At 51.7% G+C, this 12,237-nt stretch overlaps 1 protein-coding gene across 2 annotated transcripts in view; it reads right to left on the reverse strand.

Annotated features, from left to right (window-relative positions):
• The window catches only part of PREX1 (phosphatidylinositol-3,4,5-trisphosphate dependent Rac exchange factor 1), a 199,354-nt gene that overhangs the window by 109,325 nt on the left and 77,792 nt on the right, over positions 1-12,237 (reverse strand). For both annotated transcript variants that reach the window (XM_037811068.1, XM_037811067.1), the window contains exons 2-3: positions 9,974-10,045; positions 6,459-6,581 (exon numbers count right to left, since the gene is read on the reverse strand). In XM_037811068.1, coding sequence (XP_037666996.1) covers positions 6,459-6,581; positions 9,974-10,045 — 195 coding nt within the window. The remainder of the gene's footprint in view (positions 1-6,458; positions 6,582-9,973; positions 10,046-12,237) is intronic.

The following is a 12,237-nucleotide window of genomic DNA, read 5'->3' on the forward strand; positions in this document are numbered from 1 at the left end:
AGGATCTCCGCATCCACCTCCATCTGTACCTTGAAGGGCCTGGGCCAGAAAACAGGGACAAATGTATTTCTTCTCACATGCCAACCCCAATCAGTGGGCATGCTGGCTGGAACACTGGTGACAAGGATCTGGAGCTCCACGGGGAGCCCAGACACAGAATGCTGTGATACATTAGTCATGCCTGCCCCGGCTGCAGGAGAGATGAGTTACGAGATCACCTCAGGTTTGTCATTCCTCCTCCCAGAGTCCCTTCTCTGACACAATCAGCAATGTCATCCTCTCCTTTAGCCTAATGAAAGGGTAGAGGACCAAGGTTGGAGACTTAGAAAAGTTAAATTCAGCAACTGACAACATCCCTTCTTCAGAACGACACACGGTTCAATCACTCCCGTGTCCTTTCACTGAGCCCAACCCCAGCTGCATCTCCGGCCGACCCTGTAAACACAGAAGCGCTGCTTTTGACAACCAAGAGTCCCATGCGTTCAGTTTCCTCCGGGGGCCCCATACGGGGCCTTGGCCGTTTTGCCAGGAAACAAACAGTTGCACGCACACAGATATGGCGGGTGGGAACGTGTGGCTGTGGGTTTGGGGTGTGAGGGAGAAGAAAGCAACGGGATCGGGACAGCTGCCAGCTGGAGACAGCTGAGGGAGGGGCTCTAGCCCCCAGGGAGGACTCGAGGATTGTCAGAAGTGGCAGCTGCCATCCACCACCCGGGGGTGACACCAGCTCCACAGAGACCATCTGCTGCAAACCGCTCATTTCACAGCCAGAAAGGCTGCGATGTGGAGAAGAGGAGGAGCTGGTCTGCGGAGAGGTCTCCAAGGGCTTGGCGACAGCAGTGGGGAAGGGAGCATAGAATTTAGGGCTTGATCCTGAGAGGGTTTCCTCACCCACCATCCCCAGGGCTGCCGGGTGGGGGTGTGAAAACAAAACTCAGACCACGCTTCTCCCCATGTTTCCTATGGCTCAGAATAAAACCCATAGACTCACAACCCCCTACAGGATCTGGCCCCCGTGACATCCCTGAACTCCCTCCGTCGCTCACTCTGCTCCAGCCACTCCGGCCTCTCGGCTTTCCTCAAATGTGCCAAACCTGTTCCCACCTCCGAGCTTCTGCCCTTTCTGTGCCCTCACCCTGGAACACCCCTCCCCAAGATGTGCCCATTTCACCACCTCCAAGAGGCCTTCCCTCACCAGGGTCACCAGAAAAACCCAGGAGGCCCAGTTAACTGTGAATTTCAGATAAATGACACAAACTTTCTTGGTATAAGGAGGTCCCAAATATTGCATGGGACATATTTATACTAAAATATTCTTTGCTGTTTACCTGAAATTCAGATTTAACAGAATAGCTGAATCTAGCAGCCCCATCCCTGACCTCCCTCTTTGAAGTAACCTCGAGCAGAGGTGTGCAGCACCAGGGCTGCGTTTGACAGTCCTCGCAGTCCTCCCCGCCATCCGAAATGACCTTGGATGTTTCCTTCTTCACCCTCTGTCTCTCCTACCAGCCCATGAGCCCCCTGGCAGGAGGGAGCAGGTCTGTCTTCCGGGGCGTGGCGCAGTGCTGCACAGAGCGGGTGCTCAGTGCCTATTTCAAGAGACCTCATCATGTAAAATGGTAAAACACACGGACTCTGGAGTCCGACTGCCTTGGTTTGAATCCCAGGTCCTCCACTTGCTCGCTGTGTAAACCTGTACTGTGAGCTAAGCTCTGTAAAGTGGGAATAGCAGTAATACCCACCTTTAAGGGTTGTTGTGAGATTTTAACATAAAGCATGTAGGATGGTGTCCGGCACAAAAGAAACGTGCATCAGTGCTAGTCTGATGAGCTCCGTAGTTGGGGACTGGATTCTGGAGCCAAGGGGCAAGGGATTCCCCCGCCATTCAGCCTGTGTTCCCTGGGGCGGCACCAGTGGGCTGCTCGTCATGCCAGGGCCCCCGACTGGGGCTGGTGTCGCCCTTTCCTCTCCCGGAGAGCCCGTCTGCAGAGCTCTGTCCCACTTTCCACCTCACCAGCCAGATGACGCCCCAAATGCTGCCTCAGTGCAGGAGCCACGGGCAGAGGAAAACGTTTCCAGGCAGGGAAACAAGCTGACCCGGAAGCTCTTTCCCTTGTGTGTGCTACACAGATCCCCAGCAGCACAGAGACGCCCGATCCCCCAGCTGCCGAGAGTGGTGGCACCGAGAGCACTCGGCTGAGTCCCTCACCTGGCCTAAAGGAGTCCTCTGCCGGGGGGTTCACACCAACTCCCCTGGGACAGCCCATGTCCAGTGACTGGGAAACACAGGTACAAAGACACACACACACACACACACACACACACACACACACACACAGAGTAATCTGGGGCAACTTATAGGGCCAATCCAGCTCCAGAGTCCTGCATGGGCTCAGCTGAGGTCTGGGTGGTGAATGTGCACTTTCTCTAGCTGCTTCCAAAAACCACCTGCAAGCAAATCGCACTTCTGCAATCCAACCTCCTGGAGGGGTGCTTTTAAAATCCTCAAGGCAGAATTATTCAGTGCAACCCTCCAGGAGCAGAGGGCAGGGGATGGGAAAGGGGAGGGATGTACAGATTTTAAATTAAAACCACTGAATGCCACGCTGAGAAAGCTGGCTCTTTTTTCAACTGTTCCAATAATCTCAAGACGGGGTCACAGCTGCCTTCGTGGCTCTGGTCTCACACTTGTTAATCTCCCGTTTAATCACACCCCGGACAGGCTGCTGTCTCAGAACATGAGGTGGGCAAGAGTTTCTAGCCAGAATTTGGTAACACGGTTTCTATGGCATTTATCTTTACTGTTACCTTCTATTTGCAGCAACTGACACTAATTTTCCATTTCCAATTATGATGCAGATTTTCCTTTTTAAAATAAATTCGAGTTTTTTTAAAAGAGAATTATTTTTTTTTTAATTTTTTGCTCTAACAAAAATGATAAATTAAGTATGTGAATTAGTAACATCTAAAAAAACACTGGCTTCATTATTAGGAGGGTTCAAATCCCATTTATATTGCCGGGACCTTGGGCTTAACCTTTTTCCTCTCAGTTTTCTCACCTGCCAAGTGGGCAGAAAGCTCCGAGTCAGACTATTCTTGTTGCAGGGACAGAGGAGTGAACACCACTGAGTCCCTGCCCTCAAGTTGCTGACATTCCAGGAAGACACCAGCAATTAGCAAAAAAGGAAACAAAATAAGCAATTCGTCAAATGTGATAAAAGCTGCTGGAAGGGTAGGGAGCATCGCAATTTTAAACAGGGTAGACGTGAAAGAGTTCAAAGAGAAAGAGCATTTTTGCAAAGATTTTGAGGCAGAGAGGGAGCAAGTCATAGGCATGATCAGGTGAGTGAAATGGCATGTTCAAAGGCCCAAGTGGGAATAGGTTCGAAATGTTCCAGAACAGCAAGGAGGCCAGTGTGGCTGGAGTTGGGGAGACTGAGGTCCAAGGAATCGGCAGTGCCTGGTGGACATGGGGATCTTATTCCAGTGAGGCAGGAGCCTCTGGAGGGCTCTGGGAAGGAGTGAAGAGACCAGATTTACATTTTCAGCGGGTCTCTGGCTGCTCAGGGGAGAACCCACCTACATGGCACTTTGCTTCTGTCAAAGCCTCTTGACAACCATCCTTGTCTGGCCTCACAGCAGCTCTGTGAAGGTGGGGGGACAGGGCCCCTGCCAAGGTTTACGGCATCGCAGGCAAGTCACCAAGAGCCAGGATTGCAGCCCAGCAACCTCAGTCCTAGTGACCCTGCACAAGTCGTGCCCCAGAGAACCCCAGAAGATGCCAGAGATCACATCAATAAACAAGCATGGGCTCCTGGCACATGATACAACTGAGCACTTACTATCTGCCAGGCACAGTTACATGGAGGAAACCACTTAATTTTCTCAACTACCCTAAAAAGATAGGCTTTTATTCCCATTTTACAGGTAAGAAAATGGAGGTACAGACAGGTGAGGACACTCTCGCAGATCCCAGAGCTGGGAAGCAGCAGAGCCAGGATGCAAGTCAGGCAGCCAGGCCCTAAAATGCTTGATGTTATGGGACCAGGCAGGATGTGTGTTGGGTTCTGGGGATGCCAGGTAGGCCCTTGGGACCAAATTACTTCCCCGCAAGGGCCTGACATTCTACCATCAGTGCATTCAGATAGTAAGCATTGTCCTCGGCAAGCATCTGATTTTATGAGATTCCATGAGGAGGGTCCAGGGCAGCAGAAGGAGAGGGTATGGAAAAGAGGTGGCTCCTGTGAACTAAGCTCTCTGCTCGACTTCCTTCGACCCTCCCCCCAGCATCTCCGAGGTGAAATTCCTGCAGGAAGAGAGAAGCAGAAAGAGCCGGAGGAGAGGATCCAGAGACCCTCGCTAACCAATGAGTTCCACCAGCTACCTATTGCCTCTGGGGCTCCAGCAGAGAAGCCCGGGGAACCCTGAGGCTGAGGTTATTGGCAAGCCAGGTAACATACCTTGAGGACCCCATTTCCCCCACTTTGGCTAAAGACTATCCCTCTCTAAGATCAGACATGACCATTTTGAGATCAGCTTCTTCTGCAAGCCTTCCCTGAAGCCCCATCTGGAATAATGCCCACAGCTAACATCACACATCAGCTCAGTGCCCAGCCTGGTTCCAAGGGCTCCACTCACATTAACTCATTGCATCCTCGTGACAGCCCCAGGCAGCAGGTTCTTTCATTACCCCCATTCTACAGAGGAGGAGACTGAGGCCTCAAGAGGTGGAGGCACTTGCCCAAGGTGAACCAGCTGGTCAGCAGGAGAGCAGGGGTTTAAGCCCAGGCCATCCAGCTCCTGAGAAAAGTGTACTCACTCTTTCCTCTGAACCTGAAGGAAGACTACTGTACCACTCTTGTTTTCCTGTTCGTTGAACCATTATTGTCACTTGCCCCTTCTCACTGCTACCACCAGGCTCCAAGGCACCATCATCTGGACTTAGTGCAGTGACCTCTTCGAGGGTCTCCCTGCATCCTCTCTTACCCCTCACAGCAGCCAAAGGGGCCCTCGGAAACCCAAAGCTGACTGCATCTCGTCTCTGCTCAATGCCCCCCATTAGTGCCCATCACCCTGCACCCCACTCTGTCCTCCTGTGTATCTGCGTGAAACACTGAGGAGTGGCAACTCCCTGAAGAGGAAAACTAACGTCCAGCATTTAGTGAGCACATACTGCATGCCAGGAGCTGTCCCGAGCACTCTCCTTGGATTATCTCGCTTAGTCCTCCCAACATTATGGGTTAGGCAAGGACACTGAGACCAAGACAAGTTAAAACAAGTTGCCTAAAGTAACACAACTAACAAGTAGCTTGGCAGCCTGGTCAGAAGCACTACCCAGATGACCCCCACATGAGATTGTCAGCCCCATTGGGCTGTAACTCCCTGAGGCAAAGTCCTCCTAGGCTCTGACCATCAAGACAGGCTCCACTGGAGAAGGGAGTTAGTGTGAAGATGATGATGATGGTGGTGGTGGTGGTGGTGATGATGATGATGATAACTGAAATGCGAGCTAAAACCAACTGGGTGCTTACTATTCTCCAGGGTTCCTCACTCTGGCCCTGTTAACATTGGCCAGCTCTCTTATGGGGGGCCGTCCTGTGCATTTAGGGTGTCTAGCAGCATCCCAGGTCTCCACCCACCAAATGTCAATAGCAGCCTCCCACAGTGTGACACCAAAAATGTCTCCACTCCTTGCCAAGTGCCCCAGGGGGTCAAAACCACCCCCCAACTGAGACCCACTGATCCACGCTAAGCACTTCGCTGCTTTACGTCTTTGAGTTTTTCCATCAACCCATGGAGGTACAGCTGATTATCTCCACTTCTAAAGAAGTCAGAGGAGGAAACTGAGGTTCAGAGAGGTGAAGGAGTTGGTCTCTAGGCTCATGCCTGGAAGGTTAGTGGGGGCTTTTATCCCTGTGAGGAGGGTCTTGGGCAGCACAGATGGAGAGGGCCCTTCCTCTGACCCTCCCGCTGCCATGCAGAGCGAGTGCGGTCTCCTACAGGAAGAGCAGCTGTTACAGAGCACGGCAAGCTCTGACCAGCACCAAGCGGCACCCACGGATCAGAAACCCTCCCTGGCCAGCAGGTGGCTGAGCCAGGTCTCAAACCCAGGTCTGACTCCAAGTCCATCCTCTCAGCCACTAGCTGCCTCTCTGGTCATTCTGAGGCACAAGGGCTCCGCCAGGCCAGGAGGTCACAGGAGCCCCAGCTAGCAGTCAACCAGCAAGGGGCTCTGAGGAAAAGGGGGCCACACTCTACCTGACCACCTGTCTGCAGGGCCTGGCCTGTTTCCCGTGGTTCCCGGGAGGCAGAGCAGAGCCCACCTGCCCACTGTAGACTCTATGTAGCCCACAAAGTCCTGCAGAGAAAGGAGCCGAGAACAAGCTGGGGGGGACCCAGGGAGAAGCCCACTTCCCAAAAGCTGCCGGGTCCGATAGGGGCGAGGACACTTTACTCACGAATTTTAAGAAAACATTCCCGAGTTCGTGCTGAGACTGAGGCTCCGGATGTAAACAATACTCCAAGGCAGCCAAGAAATCCTTGTGGACTTCCAGGATGTCTTCAATGTTAGAGAACAGGATCTGTGAGGAAAGGTGAGGCCCAGGGAGAGCGTTAACTGAGGAACAGACAGAGAGCAAAACTGAGCATAAAAAGCATCCCCTGGTGCAAGTGAGGGTACAATGAAACAGGCCTTTTCATAACTGGAGCCGACTTACCACTAATAAAAATAGTAACATAAGATTGTCAACATTCACTAAAGAAGATGAGCACCTACTCCTGTGCAAGAACTTTGTGTGTGTTTATAGCATCCAAACCTCACTAGAACTCCATGAGGCAGAAACTATTATTATCCCCAATTTATAGATGAAGAAACTGAGGTGCAGAGAAAATAACCCTCCCAAGGTCATACAGTGCAGTAAGTAGCCAAAATGAACTGCACACTCAGTATGTAGAGAATTATATAATATCATCATAACTGGACAAATCTTTATGTCCAATCACAGGGGACTATTTGTAAAAAGATGCACCCATTACAATGATGGTGTAGAAAAAAATATGATAAGGAAGGATGCTCAAAATAGGCTGCTTACACTCTCACAAATAATATATGAGATTGCCTATTTCCCCATATGAATCTATAACATTTAATTGCATATACAATTTGACCCAGCAATTCCAAATTTTAACCTTTACATCGATGGTTTCGATCCAGAAGCAATTTTAATTTTGCCCCCCTGAGGACATTTGGCAATGTCTGGAAATATTTTTGGTTGTCACAGCTGGGAAGTGTGCTACTGGCCACCCATTACCTTCTCATGGGTAGAGGCTGGGGGTGCTGCTAAACATCCTACAATGCACAGGATGACCCCACAACAGAGAATTATTCACCCCAAAACATCAATATTACTAAAGTTGAGAAATTTACTTTAGATAAGCATGGCCTCGTCTACAAAGGATGAATTTTTTGCAGCCCTATTTGAAGTAGCGAAAGACTGCTAACAAGTCAAATGTCCATCAACAGGGGACAGGTTAATTAAGTTATGGTTAAAGCACACACACTGAAATACTATGCAGCCTTTAAAGAGAATCTGTAGATCTGTGTATACTGGCATGGAATCCTTAGTGCTCACTGATATATACCGTAAAATGAGAGGGGAGCGGGGAGAAGTCGAGGTGCTAAACAGCACATCCAGTAAGGGTCCATTTCTATAAAAGGAAAAAAATAGCCATGCCTATCTATGCTGGTAGGTGTAGACGATGACACAAGCTGGTAACTGCAGGTGCCTCTGGGGAGGAGAACTTGGGGAGACTTTTCTTTGTTCTTGAGGACCTTTGGAGGTGAGAGAATTCTTTGTTCCTTTTTTTTTTTTAACCAAGTGCATGTATTTTTTTAATGTTTTTAAATTTAATTTGTGAAGAAGGAATTCATTCATATGGTGCAAAACTCAAAACATAGTAAAATGAATAGTGAGGAATCACCCTCCCACCCATTCCCTCACCCCCTACCCATAGTGGCACACAGCCCAGATAACCAGTGTTACTGCTTTATGTTTCCTTCAAGAGTTTCTTACACATTCACTCATTCAGCAAATATTTGCTGAGCACCTACTATGTGCCAGGCGCTGTTTGAGGCCCTGGGGATACAGCAAGGAACAGACAAGTCCCTGCCCTCATGGAGGTGACATTCTAGCAGGAGGGGATGGACAACAAGCAAATATGGAAGGGAATCCCAGGCAATAAGAAGAGTTTGCAAATTTAAACATGGTGACCAGGGACAGCCACTCTGAGAAGGTGCCATTTGAGCCAAGACCTAGAGAATGAAGACGATCCCATGGGCCCTTTAAATGCTCCAGGAAAGTCTGCAGAGGGAGATGGCCTCAGGGTGGGCAGGGAGGCGACAGGGCCAGAGACCACTCCTCAATTGCTACAGAGTCCAAGAGGGCCAAAAACCCTTCCCCCCTCCATCTTGCCCTGGGAGATACTCATTGGGAGAAGTGGCTGGAAAAATCGCCCACACTATTTGGTCATTTTTCTCTCTCATTCTGTCCAGCCCATGTGGTTGAATGTGCTCATGTTAAAGGCACATTTGCTAGAAGAACCCACTGTTAGACTTACTTCAAGGAACGGCTGCAAAATATAAAAATAAATATCTGTCCCATGGGTGTACATCCAAAAGAAATGAGACGTGTACAAAGACATATAGAAGAAGGGTCATAAGAGCCCAAAATTGGAAAAAACCCAAATATCCATTAACAGGAGAACACATAAGTCAACCAGGGTATAGTCGTATCAATGAACACTACACCACAATGAAAGAGAAGGAGCCACGGCTACACACAACAACACGGACGAATCTCACACATGTAACACTGAGCAGAAAATGCTAGACACGGAAGAGCATGCATGTATATAAAGCTCAAGAGCAGGCAAAACTGGGGAGAGGGGAATGACGGGAGAGGACAAAAGGGAGCCCGCTGAGGCTGGAAGTGTTCTCTTTCTCCATGTGGGTCATGGTTACACAAGAATATTCACATGTGAAAATGCATCACGGTGGGGCCTTCGGATTTGTGCACTTCACTGTCTGTAAGTTATGCGTCAACTGAAAAGTAGTTTATAAAATTTTTAACAAATTTTTAAATTGTGATGAACAGTTGGTGCTCAGTAAGTATTTACTGAATGAATGAATGAATCCATTTAAAGAGCTCAAGCCCAGCACCCCCAGGGACCTGCCATGCAGTGACCCTGCTTTCTATCAAAAAAAAAGGAGGGGAGGTGTAAGTGGTCAGCTTGCCAGGTTACTGTCCCGAGGAAGCAGGACATTTGGTGGGGAAAGGCTTCCCTGGCTCCATTAGGTCCTTTGTGCACCTCGGACACTCACCTGCCCCCGTTTCCCTCTCACCCCGTCAGGACTCTCAGGGCCCCATGCACTGCAGGACCTTCCCTGAGCGAGCGTGAGGTCAGGCTGGAGAGCCCGGCCAGGGAGCACCGGGGCCCGTCCACACAGAAGGCCTATTGAGGCCCTCCCGAGGCGCCCTGGGGCCACGGCCAACACGACAGCCCAGACCCAATTACTCATCGGCAGCCGGGGCCCAGTGCAGGAGTGGGCCAGGAGGGTGGCGGGAGAGGCCAGCTCCCCGGAGCATCTGGGAAGGGATTTTCCACTGGCTCCAAGCCAGGGGGCCTGGCATGGGGAGGTGGGAAAGTCAGGGGGTCATGTTGAGCATGGGGAGGAATTCTTGAGCTGAGGAGGGGACACCTGGAGCTGGCTCCCCCTGACACTCACCAGGCACTGCTTGCTTACAGAACCCCCAGGTCCCCAGGGGCTGCAGGGAGCAAGCTGGGTGAGGAAGAAGCCAGCCCCCCCCCATCCACACCCTCTGAGCACTGCCCGGGGAGGAGCAGGGCACGAAGCAGCAAGGACCCGGAAAAGGGGCCTCCAGACCCACCCCACCCGCCAGCCCAGTGTCTGCACCTTGACGTTCTCCTCCGTGATGCCCTTCTCCACCGAGTCCGCCACGTTCTGCCGGATGCGGTGCAGGAAAGCCTGAAAGAGAAGCAGGGAGAGGTGAGGGTCCGCGCTGCTGATTCTCCCATGGATGCCCCCAAGGAGGGTCAGGCATTCAAATGCCAGCCAGGACCGGGGGTTGCTGGTCAAGAACATGGGCAGGGGTTGAGGGAAAAATGTGAAACTTAACTTCATGTGGCTCAAAAGTCAAAAATATAAAAAGTACAAAGACATGAGAAGCATCCCACGTCAGCCCCTCCACCCAGTCTCTCTCACTCCCCAAGGTAACCACAGCCACCAGTCTCTTGCGTATCCTTCCAGAGAATTTTTATGCACAAACATACAAATATATATTCCTTTTCTATTCCATTTTACACACAAAACAGCAATGTACACGGGATGCCCTCACTGCTTTTCCCATGGAATACAACCCAGAGATCTTTCCGTATCCATCAGGCGGGAGCTTCCCCGTTCGCTTTCACAGCTGTTCAGGGTCCCCTGGCTGGATGGACCCCAGCAGTTCTGCCGCTGACTGCAGGGGCTCGGGACAGAGAAATCACTTCTGTCCTCTGTGGGGAGTAGGCGAGCAAACGCCTGTGGGAAGGTGGCGGCCACTCGCACTCTTCAAGCCGGGGTGGCCAGGCAGGAGGAGGCAGGCCCAGTACAGCCAGATGTCCTGATTTTTTTCAAGAAAAGCCAGAAATGAGGATTATTGTAAAGCCTCTCCTTTTTAGTGGCAGTGAAAGAGCCCACTGCCGTTGTGGTGAAACTGGATTGTGGAAAGACACCCGTGAAAGAGGGAGGACTGGAACCGAGTGAGGGGCTGCAGTCGGGCAGATGGGAGGGGACGGGGACTACCCTCAGTGGGGCTGGCACAGAGCAGGATCAGAGATGGCAGCTAAGGGAGCCCAGGTGGGCACGGGCAGCAGCTCTGCCTGGTCTGCCCCAGCTCCGGGACCTGGGACCTGGCCCCAGGGGAACCTGGCAACTGCCACTCGGAGGCCCCTGGGAAAATGGATTCATGGTCCCAAGGTGACTGCAGGGCCACAAGGAGCTGCGGTGGCCTGTCAGTCACGCTCCCTGCTGTGGCTAATTACGGTAAGGAGGCTCCAGAGGGGCCGCCCTGGGGGAGCCCAAGGTCTCCCCGCCTCTGAGCCGGGCTGCGGGTTAATTAAGAGCCCATCTCATCTGGCCACGCTTGTCTGGGGAGATCTCCAGACGCCAAGGAGATGAGGGGGGACAGTGGTGGGTAGAGAGAAGCCGGGGAGGCTGGTCCTCTGCAGACAGCTGTCAGATCTGTTCCCATCACCTGGAAAGACATCCGTGGCTGCCCCCAGAGCCCCCAGACTCAGGCCTCTTGGGAGGTGGGACCCTGGATACCCACACAGCAGATCACAGAGCAGAAATCAGGGCAGCAGAGAAGGGCGGCCTCGTCCCTGTCCACCCTCATGCCTGGCAACCTCGTCCATCTTGGGTCAATAAACTCCTCCTTTATGTTGTCGGTCCCCAAACTTACTCACCCTGCCTGGACTTCTCCCCTGGGATCCAGACTCATAGCTCCAGCTGCTGACGTCCATCTCCACCTGGGTGTCTAGGGGGCATCTCAAACTTAACTTGTCCAAACCCTGATTTCAACTTGGCCCTCCAAACCCACAGCACCCAAACTTTTCCCAGCTCCTCCAGCCAAAACCCCCAATCATCCACAATTCCTCTCTTCTCTCACACTCCATTTACAATCTGTCAGCACCCTATCAGCTTTACCTTCAACGTGTATCAAAGTTCCAGACACTTCTCCCTGCACCCCGGCTACCCCTATTCCAGTCACCATCATTTCCTGCCTGGACATATGCAGTCACCTCCTGCCCAGTCCCCCCTGCCCCTCAAAAATCCATTCCCCACACACACAGCCAGAAGAAGCCTTTTAAAAATGTAAATCAGATCATGTCATCCACAGCTTAAAACTCTCCAAGGCTTTCCACTACACTTAGAAATTAATCCGAATCTTCCCACAACCTACCAGACCCCCATGGCCCTGCCCCAGCACGCCACATCCCCACTGCAATCATCTCTGGTCACACCCTCGTTCTCTCTGCTCTCCCCACCTGCCAAGAAAAGTTCCTGCCTCAGGACCTGTGCACACGCTGTTCCCACTGGCAGGACATTCTCTCCCTGCTCTGCTCAGGACCAGCTCCTTCTCACCCATCAGGCCTCAGCTGAAATGTCACCTCCTC

This window comes from Choloepus didactylus, chromosome 19 (assembly GCF_015220235.1).
Source record: "Choloepus didactylus isolate mChoDid1 chromosome 19, mChoDid1.pri, whole genome shotgun sequence".
In the NCBI taxonomy this organism is placed as follows: Eukaryota; Metazoa; Chordata; class Mammalia; order Pilosa; family Megalonychidae; genus Choloepus; species Choloepus didactylus.